Source organism: Leuciscus leuciscus, assembly GCF_965113295.1.
Source record: "Leuciscus leuciscus genome assembly, chromosome: 22".
NCBI lineage: Eukaryota > Metazoa > Chordata > Actinopteri > Cypriniformes > Leuciscidae > Leuciscus > Leuciscus leuciscus.
The window spans coordinates 24,229,647-24,242,196 of NC_138746.1; the positions used below are offsets into that span (position 1 = coordinate 24,229,647).

The following is a 12,550-nucleotide window of genomic DNA, read 5'->3' on the forward strand; positions in this document are numbered from 1 at the left end:
ATGAAGAAAACAAACCCTTACATTTTCAGCGCTCCCAAACCAAAACATTGTTTGAAATTTGTCATTGAATTTGTCACTGAAGACATGCTTAACAGTAGGGAACGAATTTAAAGATGAAACTTCTCAGGAAGGTTTTACTGTGCTTGACAGTCTGTCAGAACACAAAATCCCTCTCAGAATGTTAGTCTCGAAATGTATCCCCCTTTAAAGCACCAGCTAAAATATTAAATCTCTGCAAATATATCTGTCACTGTATAAATCACATACAGTAGCAAGATTTGTACTGGTGGACACATTTTTACCATTCCACAGTATATATTGGCCAGCCCAAATGAGAGTGTGTGGAAGGAGAGAGAGAGAGAGAGAGAGAGAGAGAGAGAGAGAGAGAGAGAGAGAGAGAGAGAGAGAGAGAGAGAGAGAGAGAGAGAGAGAGAGAGAGAGAGAGAGAGAGAGAGAGAGAGAGAGAGAGAGAGAGAGAGAGAGAGAGAGAGAGAGAGAGAGAGAGAGAGAGAGAGAGAGAGAGAGAGAGAGAGAGAGAGAGAGAGAGAGAGAGAGAGAATGACTCTGTTGTCTCCAAAGCAGTTAGACTGGATTACACTGGTCCAGTGAAGAGCTCAGTGCTAAGAGGGAATGAAAGGAGCCGTTGATAAAGACCAGACACTGAGGGAGCATTTGGTCTGGGAGAGATTTGATTTGAGGGTTTAAGAGGAGACAGGGTAAATGACACAGCTATTAAAAATATTGAATATTCATGCCAGTAGTGCATGAGCAGTATGATTGTACATACATGATTGTACATTTGTCTGAAAGTGGTTCAGAATTTTGCACATCTTTGACAATGGATCATTCAAACATATTTATAATATATTACTGTTTTCAGTGTCTTGTTTTTAGTAATGTAAAGTTGTTATGAAAATCTGAATATATTCTATATATTTTCATATATTAAAATGGCTTGTGAAAAATAATGTATAGATAATTAAATAAAACAGATTTTATGTGTTATTATAAAGACAAATTAAATGACTAAATACATTTTTTATTGACTTTATTTCGTGGAAAGCAGTTTGTAAAACATGTCTTGAAAACATGTCTTGATTATGAATATTTACTGTCATGAATATCTGATTAAGTTATGTATCGCCAATCAATCTTCTATCTGCTTTTTAATATAATTTTGGTCATATGGTACACCGATGGCACTTTATTTTACAGTCCTGCTCCCCATGTGCATACAGCTATGTACTTATTATAGTAATTGCAATAACTGGGTATAACTAGGCACTAACCCTTAACCTACCTCTAAACCTATCCTTAACCCATGGCTACCTTATATTACTCAATACTTTCTTATGTAAGTACACTGCAAGTACACATAAGTGCACATGCTTTAAAATAAAGTGCAACCGGTACACCTATAAGTGCCATGTGTGATATTGCAGTATGCATGTTTTTGTTTCCAGACAGGCAGAAACAGCAGGTGAAAAATGAAATAAACAGCGAGGAAAAGAAAAGCAGAATGAAGAAATGGACAGGACAAACAATGCAGTGGTAGAGGAGACAGAAGCGTCCAGTCCAGATTGTAAAGGGCAGCTGACAGGTAACGAGGTTTCTCTCCAGACATTAAACCCAAGCTTTTAGTCTATGTCCGTTAGCTATCCATCAGATTATCAGCCATGCGCGCACACACTCACACACAGCATGAGAAATTGAAAGAGGAAAAGGCCCCGAGATATCCAAAAGTCCATTAAAGTTGCTCTGACAGGTGGAGAGAGTTTGGTGTTGCTTTGTCCCAAGGGAATGGCTCTAATGTGTGCTGTGGTGCGGTGAACTCATGTTATCACATAGAACATCTCTATCTGTCTCTCTGTTTTTCTCTCATTCTCTCCCTTTCCTTCTCCTGGCCTCTCCAGGGAAATGGGCAGTTGATTCAGGGCCTGAAATGAACTGGTCATAGTGACAAGTTCATCCACTTGGAGATTCTTTTAGGACACAGCAGTCTTACTGGATACTGGGGAAACTGTTGTGTATCTGAGGTATAGGGCTGGGGAATATACCAGATAATGCTTTTATTTTTAACATAAAAAAAAAAAAATGAACCAACCAACATATTGGTTATTTTAATGCATCATTATTTGCCCATTAAGTTTCCCAAAAGATGTGGCAATAGACTAGTTTCACACTATTGAATACATTCCTAAATGAATGAGTCTTGTGAATCTTTTATTTTAAGTGAATCAGAAAATTGATTTGGATTCCCATCTCTACTATTGAGATCACTACGGACCTTCGTTTCATAAAAAAAAAAGAAGATTCAATCAAATGATAGTTAAAATTTGACAATTTGGTCTAAAACATCTCGCAACATGCCATTTTTCATGTATTAAAATGCTAATCAATAAAAAATAAATTCTAGAAAGCAAAATTAAAGCAAATTATTTATCTTATTCAATAAATGTAAAAAAAAAATATTGGGTTAAACATATTTAATTAATATCAAGCTAAAATGTAGAAAGTGATTTCTTTCTTTCAAATTTTCCTTGAATACATTAGTATAAAATTAAACTTTGAAATGTAGCTGTTTTGCACAGCTTTAACTGTGGCTCATTTAAACAGCATAGTGGAAAACATTTCTTGATTATTTTTAACTAAATTCTTGGATGAATCATTTCCAGTCTACTTGGCGACAGCTGGTTGAAATGACAGTTTCACTGACTGGCCAAAAATCCCCCATTTAAGTCATTTTTAGGGCTAATACTGTATGTAATGTAATGTATATTAAAGTAAATTAAATCCAGCCTTCGTTCACACGTAATTGAGGACATCACCCTCACGCTGTGACATCTGAGAGCGTTTACTCAAGACGAGTGATCGCAGGGATCAGTGACAGAAGAGCTGAAGTGTTACCGTAAAGCTGAATATATCTTGCTGGCTTCTCTTCGTAAACCAATCTGGCCAAACGATCCTGTTGAACAGACACGTTCCCTCAGCTACACTGATTTTGTGCAAAGGAGTTTGTCCTCATTAGCGCGCTCGTTAATCTAGTGACTGCGTACTCTGTGGTCTCAGGAACCGTGTGTGAGAGATGTAAATAATGCAGAAGGATGATTATTTAATGGTCAATCATTGGGTTACTTATGAAGGGGTTGTGGGTCTGAGGAAAGGTGCACTGCATTACAACTTTAAAAGCAGAGACTGAAAGATACATGAGAGAAGCATTTAGGTTACAAATGATTATTACATCCCTGATGATCAATTGATGAGGCCTGCTTTTAACGTAATGTGTGTCACTGGTATGTGTGTGTGTGTGTGTGTGTGTGTGTGTGTGTGTGTGTGTGTGTGTGTGTGTGTGTGTGAGTGTGAGTGATTACCTCATAGTGTGCCACACGCTGGGACTCAGAGATCAGCTGAGCGTTGCAGATGTTACAGTAGCTCTCGGTGAAGAGTCCTTCATCACCAGCTCCGGCAGACTTCATCTGAACAAATACACACAAAGTGCTGTGAAACTCACAGAACTCATTACATGGATATGTGTATAGTGGTGTAGTTGAAATAAAGGCATTATAGCTCTCACTGCTGGAAAAATGCTTAAAAATCGTATTGCTCCTAGTCAGACAAGTCAAAGATTTGTTGGTTCTAAAGGGTTTTTGGCCACTGGTTATCTGGGGTGTGTTTCCCGTATAACGATGTAACTCACTGTTTAACTACCATAGTACGATGCATCATTGCAGAAATCAACTAGTCACGACTGTTTCCCAAAACCATTTTTCTCAGTTATTTTGCGGATTCAATCATAGGCTTATTCTTACGGGCTAGAGCATGCACAAACTGCTCAAAAACGGTGCTTTAAATTGCTTTTAAATTACATTTGTATATATTTGAAATAAAATTTTGCTCAAATTTTCCTTATTTTGCTCAAGATAAGGATTTATTAAGTCCACGTCATGCAAATAAGAAACTATGCTTCTAACCACAGGTCCGAGAGCAGTTGTTCCAACAGCACAACTTTGCAATGCTTTTTGCGAATGTTCGTAGGAATTATGGTTAATGATGTTTGTTTTTTTCCGGGAAACACACCCCTGGTCAGTCTGTGAGACCAGTTGGCTGACCAGCTAAAACTGGTTTAAGTTTTTGATATTTTAGTTTTTTCCCAGAAGGCTGTTCCAAATCCTTGTGTGCTTCCTCGTCTTCAAAAGCAACATCATTTCCTAATCATCTTGGATCCTAATGTATAACATTTTACTGATTTTAATGTAGTTCAAAGTTAACAATGGCTAGTGATTCTCTTAAAAGTGCTTAACACAGCCAAATAACGAGTAAATGTCTTATTTTTACTTAGATTTTTTTAAATCTGTATTTATACTTGTTAAAAAAATCAGTTTTTTGAAAGCAAACTTGTAATTAAAATGTAAATGTTAAAAATATTAGGTTAAACATTTCATTTGTATCTCAAGTTAACATAGTAGCTTTGACAATCCCCCCCCAAAAAAAACATTTTATAAAGTTTTTAAAACTCCACTATTTTGCATATCTTTGCCCGTGGCTCATTCAAACATATTTATAAATGTATTCATGTTTTGAGTGTCTTGTTTTTATGAATATCTGAATATCTTCTACAATGTATCTTCTATAAATCGTCTGTCTTTTTGATTTCTGTAATTTGGCACACCCATAATATTTCTCTTGACTTTTTTCACTGATCTAATTGCAGTTGCTTTATCCATGAATGCTATATCTGATGCTGCCTTTGAATTTAGCTTGAGTGTGATTTTTTTAAATACTTTTTTAGAAAAACCTTTGCATCTGGACTGGAACGTGCTCACTAGGCTTGGGAACAGAGCTGAAGTGAGCAGTTTCGCATTCATTGCACTAAGGTAGTGAGGCTATTTTTCACTCTCCGCTGAGAAAAGTTGTGAATGTTTTCCAGTCGTTGGCACAGGCTACTGTTAGTGAAGAGCTACAGTATTCAATGTGTAAAATTACCTGCCTTTCTCAAGGTCAAACATACAGTACATTCAGAACGTGACCAACAGTGTACATGGGATAATTTTTACTGATTTTGACTGAGGGTTGAAAATATGTTTCACAACACATTGTTCCTGTACATCAGGGGTGTCAAAGGCTACGTTCAGACTGTCAGTCCAAATCCGATTTTTGTGCATATCCGATTGAAATCTGATCAGATTTAGTTAGTGTGAATGGCAAAAAAAAAAAAAAAAATCACATGATTTTGCGTGGTTTAAATTACTTTCTCATGCCACGTAAAACGTAAACGTCAGACGTTGTTATAGGAAAGATGCTGAAAGTCTCTGCTGAAACAAGGCCGTGTAGTTGCAAAGTGCCAGACGAGCAGAAAATGACAATATAACGGAGACATGTTTGTAAACTGACGGAGACGACACCGTGGGAAAAAGCCGACAACTCTCCATTGCAAACCCCTCCATGTTGCGGAACTTGTTTTTGGCGTATTTCTACCAACGTAATTGCCATAGAAACCAATGCAGATGTTCCGGAAAATGAAAGAGCTGCATGGACACACAAATCAGATCTGAACAGTTGTGATACACAGTGTAGACATCAATAATTTTAGATCAGATTCCAATCGGATACACAAATAATCGGATTTGGACTGACCGTGTGAACGTAGCCAAACTCAGTTTCTGGAGGGCCACTATCCAGCAAAGTGTAACTCCAACCCCAATGAAACACACCTGAACCAAATAATCAAGGTTTTCAGGGTTAAATATTTCCAGGCAGGTGTTTTGGAGCTGACACACTCCAGGAGTGGCCCTCCAGGACCAGAGTTTTACATGTGCTTTTCTAACAAATCCTGAGACTCAAAGGAAGCATTGGAATCGACCATTTATCACAGAAGAAACTACGGTAGGCTCAGGATTTCTCAAGAATGAATAAGATATTCGAGGAAACCACCCATCAAACCAAAACCTCGATCTATAATTGAAAAGCAAAGTGTCATGAGAATTCAACCATCTGTGAGTGAGGGTGATTCTGATGTGCAAAATCAATTATTCACAGTGTTGGAGACACGGCAATCTGTGGTTAGTGTTGAGGAGGTTGCACTTGTGGAATTCAACTGTGGTCTAATCTTGATTCTTGAAGAGCCTGCATGCAGAGCTGAGGAGTTCAGGTGCAGTTCGAGAGCAGGGACTGATGGGTACACATCAGCCTGACAGCATGTGTCACACCGATGACTCAAAGCACCCAATAATCTCAGATAAAGGCCAAAATAATCAGGCACTGACAGAGCATGGAGGATACAATGAGATAGATTGTCGCCATCATGACAGCTGAGAACATACTGGACCTTCTCTTCAGTATCCTTGGTGAATTAAAACAGACTGTCATTATTTGATTGATAGTATGGCGCTAATCGAGAATGTGTCACCTGTGCAATTAAGCCTTACTTATTATATGTGCTGGTATAGCATTTCACTATACATTAAATCTTATTTTTTTACTACTAATTCTTTCCATTTCTATGCAAATGAGACTACTTAAGGCTTTTTTACTGTCAAAATTAACATTGCTATTAATGGCTGAGTAAAGTGGCTGGAAATATTTTATGGAAGCACCGATATTACAGTCGGCATGAAACAGAAGTTGTGATAGTTTTTTTCTTCCCTATATTGTGACATACAGTATCTGAATGAAACAGCTTCTCAAACAAGACAAAAATGTAGGGCAGGACTTTATTTTGTCCACTGGGAATTGATTGGATCATTGTTATTTGCTATGGCTGTGATCTCGAGTGACAGCTTGTCCCGCCCTCGCGCTAGTAAACACGTCATTAAAGAAGAAATAAGATGTCACTGCAGGAGGGAGGGAAAGTTATTGAAATAATAATAATAATGTGCACAGATAAATCACTTTGTCATACCTAATCGATTGTGAATGTTCCTGGTGTTTATTATATGAGATTTCATCGTTTATCTGCGTCAAGCTTCTTGAATCTGGATTATGAAGTCAAGCCAGTGCGTGACACACTTATAATAAATACAGCAATATTCCATAAAAAAATAAGAATGCATATCAAAATTGATTTTTTAATGACATTACAATTCTGGCTAATACAGAGTGCTAATTAGCCTTTCGTCGAGCCCCGCCCTAGTTACTGTTGCTACGTCCGACAAACAAATGGTCAAACACGACCAGCGCGACAGATTGCCATGACGGGAAGAGGTATACCCGTGCGTGTCAGTGACCTTTTTTGGAGCAATACCTCAACGATATCTCCAGATCGAGGCAAAAGTGGTTACAGTATGCAGTGGAGGAATATATTCAAAATATAAAAATACGCAATGAAGGAGACACGACTACTATCGAGGCTTACCGGTCTCAAGCGAAATCTGAGAAACCCCATGACAATCGCAAAAAAATCTCTAATACCCACGCAATCGACATAAACACACTTGCAGACGGCACCTTGGAAGTTTGTGATCAACCAGCATCCGTAGGCATCGTAGACCTCTACTTCTGTCTTGATTTTCTCCGATTTGTTGCAGACAATCGCAGTTATCTGAGCTGTTAGCTATATTTTGCTAATTTTTATTAGCAAATTTGATTTAAATTTTTTTGTTCCAGTTCAGCCCTGCTAACGTTATGTGCTTTGTTCTTGGGGAAGGAAAAAAACTAACGTTAGGGTTGCCAAATGTCCCGTATTTTGGGCATAATTTATTTGTCATAATTAATAATGCATAATTTATATCTCCCTTGTCCTGTTTTTTTTTTTTTTTTTTGACTGCAAAGCTGATACAGCAGCAGTGCTGATCACGACACCTGTTATCATCCTATCAATAATAATAATAATATATAATATATTATGATATAATATATCATTATTTAGGGACAAATCATTGTTTGATTTACCGCTCCGAGCGGGACGGCGAGAGGTCAATTATGTTCATGATATGACAAATCTTTAAATGCAATAGGCCTATGTCACGAAAAAATTGAAGACCGGAAGTACGTCTTTTAGTAGGGATACGGCTCTTCCGGTTAGCTCTTTACAATGGCGGAGTTCGATAGATACCGCTGGACCAAATCTCTCCGCAACCTGCCTGAAGTCACATATGACGCTGTGGTTCGGATGGTAAATGAAAACTCTCAAGTGGAAAAGTGTGAAAGCTGAGTTATGGCTGTCTACGTCCTGACGCAGAGCAACCCGGTACACAACAACAACAGCGGCGGGCCGTTCGCCAGTTAGGTAAACGTTTCTATGGTAACAGCGAGTTGGACCAATCAGCAGACGTTGCTGCTACGCTTAGGATTTTGGGTAGTGTAGTTTTTTTTCATAAGATCGCGGATAAAACATGTTTTTCTTAAAACAAGGTTGATTTCATACGAACTACAGGAGCAAAAACCTTCGTTTCACAACCTCATAGCTCGTGGTCAGTCTACCTCGGATGGTTTAGACATTATGGCTGATAATCTAAATCCTAATGGAGAAATACTGTTGACCGGAAGTTCTGAATCCCTACTCCGCGTTCCGGAAGCAGGGAAGTGTGACATAGGCCTATAGTACTTTGTCTAAATTAAATACAAATAAAAACTAAAATCAGTCATTTTAAAGAATGCTACAAGAGAATTTAGGCATCACAGCATTATAAGGCAGCTTGAAAAATGATTATTCATCTTGAAATTTGCTCAAGTGCGTTACTAAATGATGTTTTTTGGAGATTACGTGAGTGTTGGATGATGGCAAAGGTCATCTAAATGTAAAAATAGGTAATATCAGCATGCACAATTAAATATCTAATATCTGTTCATATTTATTTATGTATTTAATTGTGCATGCTAATTTCCACTTTTCTTAGATTTAGATAACCAATTTGGAACCAATATATTGGGCATCTATAGGAATTTTATTTCAAATAGATGTTTGTGTTCAAATTATAATGAAAACTGCAGTGTTTCATCAAATGATGGAGAAGAGAATAATAACTAAACATATATCCAGACACAGTGTAGTCAAGCACATTTTGGCATGCAAAGGAGCCAATTGAGGTGTGTGGATCACAGCATTGGAACAATGATGAACTGTTGCAGTAAGTGGTCCGTTGCATTCTTTGCAACCAATAGCACTAGGAATCCGCCTGCAAGCTAGGTAAAATCCCATGCAAATTGTGATCAGCACTAATTTTGTAGGCGCCATTACCTAAATTTGCATAATTCCTTTAGTTTATCTGGTGCTAAAACAATGCTGACAATGTGCGCAAATAAACAACGTTATCAGCCAGCACAATTCATTCTTATTGGATTTCTCCCTCAAGAGTCTTGTTTCATACACTCAGTAGCAACTAAATGAGATATCCTTGAGCATATTTCACTTTTACTTTCTGATTTCATATTTACCTGTCCCTAAACGTGACATAAAAAAAAGAATATAAAGTGATTGATCACAATATATTTGGTTCAGACTCTGTAGCCTATTTCTGTGTTAATAGTTCTTAGCCAGAATAAGTTACAAAATTAATCCAATTTTGTCAGTGGTAAAACGTTTAGCTAAGGGACACTTACAGAATGACTGAACATTTGCTTTCACTCCATGGATGCTTTCCTCTACCAGTTGTTAGAATCTTGATTAAAAGAGCCTGGCAGGAAATGATCTTGTGGCAAAATAACGTTAATTTCTGATTCACTCTGTGGCCTCGTTAAAGATTTCTTTCAATCTAAGTTCCAAAAACAAGCCCTCCGTGTGCATTCAGGCTCTGAACTTGTTTCACACAATTTAATTTTCTGCTATAATAATTTTATTTTGACACATCAGTGATCTCTCACAGCACCTCGATGCAAGTATAATTTAATATGCTTGAAATCTTATTTTCATAAAATGACACAGAGAGACTTTAAAGTGTTCAGGCAGTCACAAAATACAATACATTTATCTGCGCCTTTCTATCAAGGACACTACTTACAGAAGGAATGAGCTCTATGAGATTTCTTGAGGTGTGGGATACAACTGCAAGCTATTAAAATAATGTGATTTGTAATATTAATAATGATAACTTCGTACATGTAAATCTTTGTCGCATTATTTTCTAATTAAAATCTCTTTCACAGGGGTGCAATATTGCTTTGCTTACTACCATTGAGCTGAATCTGAAACAGCAAACAGGATGCAGAAAAAAAAAAAGTTCAGGGCCTGGTTCCCCAAAACGTCCTTATCGCTAAGTAGTTCTTAACCTATTCCTTAACCTCTTATGGCACGATTCCCGACACGTTCGTACGCTAAGTATATCTTCTGTAAGTCACACTTTCGTAAGGTTGGTCTGGACCACTCTTAGCTTTACCTTATCACTGTTGCAGGACTATATGAAAATAATTCTGAAGTTTTAATACACCCAGACAGTTCATAGGCTAATTCAAGTGTTTTCATGCAAAGAATAAAATTGTCAATCACACTGATTGTTGTTAGAATTTTAATTATATTATTATTATATATTATATTATGAATTTAATAAAAGAGCGCTTTTAAAGGCCAGTGAAAGCATAGGCTACTGTCAGTTAAGTTCTATTCGGACGCTAATATTGTTTCTCATGGGCTCGTCCGGTATTTTAAACATTTACAGGGGTAAGTCGGTGATTTTAGTGCCGTCCGAATCCATAATATCAGTGTTTTTTCTCACCCAACCCACGTAAAAATCCCTGGCCAAATTAGTACCTACTGTTTTTTGACAAACAGGTCGTGTGGTAATTTAATTGCCATCTGAATCCACATCTCTGAGTTTACAAGAAGAGATTCAAAATTCACTGTTTGATCACTGCCGAGCACCGTACATAAGATGTAAACTTTTATTACTGAAATGCTGGAAAGTATTTACAAGAACAATATTTCATCGCAGCTCCACCTCAGCGAACAAAAATGGGAAAGAGATGAAAGCACGTAAAAATTTTGAAATGGTTATTGTGGCAGCAATATATGATACAATTTTAAAATATGTAGGCTAGGCTATTATAGGCTATTATAGTTTGGATTATTTTTTTATAATATCCAATAGTCCTAATAAATGTAATTTCAACTATTTCTGAAGTGCTTCTTTTATAAAGAACACCGCTTTCTCACATAAACAGCCTCTGCACGAGAGAATAATTGATTCTCGAGCCATCGATATCAACAGATTCAGCAGCATCGCCACGGACAGCACCGGGTAACGTCGCACGTAAGAAGGTATATCTTAAGCAGCTTTCTAAGGTATAGTTCGGGGAACACGACTAGTAATGGTATACCTTTAGTTAAGTTATACCTTACGAGTCTTCGTAGCGCGCTAAGAGACAACGTTATCGGGAAACCGGGCCCAGATCTCCGAACAATTAATTTCTTGTTGACATCAGATTTGAATTTCTTATTGATTTGAGCAGATTGCATGTGTTTTGGCACATGTGTGCAAAAGAGTAAGTACAATTATCTACAAATTGCACAATAACTAATTGCACATGGCTTGGCAAACCCGATAAGATGATTCTCAGTGAAATTGTCATACTCTTCACAACTTCTAAACATTCTTTCATCATGTGAGCAATCACATGCAAAATGATCCATTCGGTGATCAAAATCTGTCAGATATGCATGTATATTCCATAAATATGTGACATGCAATATTTGTAATGTCTGCAAAATTGGAAAATAGTTTGCCATTAATGAAATAGGAATCACAATCTTACTGTACAAATCAGCCAATCAAGTTTGGAATACTGTATATGGAATTTTCCCAGCACAATCACTGTCATTTTTGTACTATAGTATTGACTTTTCCCAGTAAATATTTACCTACTGTTGAAATATGTAAGCTCAGTGTGATGCACAGACAAAACTGTATAGTATATAAAAAAAGAATACAGTGCTGTGCAGACCGATCTGCGGCTGACTTGAAGCAGTACATACCGGTTAGAAATTGTGTCTGACTTGAGACATCTCTGACGACATGTGACTGTGACGTTTGCCATTAAAGTACCACAAGAGCGATTCAAGACCAGCCGGCTGAACCTCACAAATCAGCATTTTTATAACAGTAAAAGCTCTTTTCATGTATGTTCGCGATGTTATGTTGTCATGTTTATCAAAATAAAAACATTTTGCTTCTCTCATCTACACAAAGACGCAGCAGTTGCCATTTTTACAAACCATACATAATTACAAGGAAAAATATTCCACATGAGGGAAATCATTGTGGTGACCATGAAGATGTGAAAAAATAGGCATAAATCTAGCTTACACATGTACCCAAATTATGGCGCAGCCTGACATTTCGTCTACATCGAACGCACATGGCACCCTTTAGCGTCAATATGAGACGCAGATAGAAATGGGCCAGAAGGCGCCTCCTAGCGGTCTAACCCTATCCCTACACTACACCTAAACCTACCCATTACCGAACAAAGCTCTGTGCGTCTCATATTGACGCTAAAGGGTGCCATGTGCGTTCGATGTAGACGAAATGTCAAAAGCGTCAGTATTATGACGCCCAAGGATGAGAATGCGTTGGATAAACGCGCCTGCTCTTAAAGGGAATGTGAGATGACGCTCTGATTG

General features: G+C 37.5%; 1 protein-coding gene across 1 annotated transcript in view; it reads right to left on the reverse strand.

Moving 5' to 3' along the window:
* LOC309487010 (zinc finger matrin-type protein 4) overlaps nt 1–12,550 on the reverse strand; it is a 107,518-nt gene that overhangs the window by 76,663 nt on the left and 18,305 nt on the right. The window contains exon 2 of the mRNA XM_082154555.1: nt 3,372–3,476. Within this exon, the coding sequence (XP_082010681.1) occupies nt 3,372–3,476 (105 nt within the window). The remainder of the gene's footprint in view (nt 1–3,371; nt 3,477–12,550) is intronic.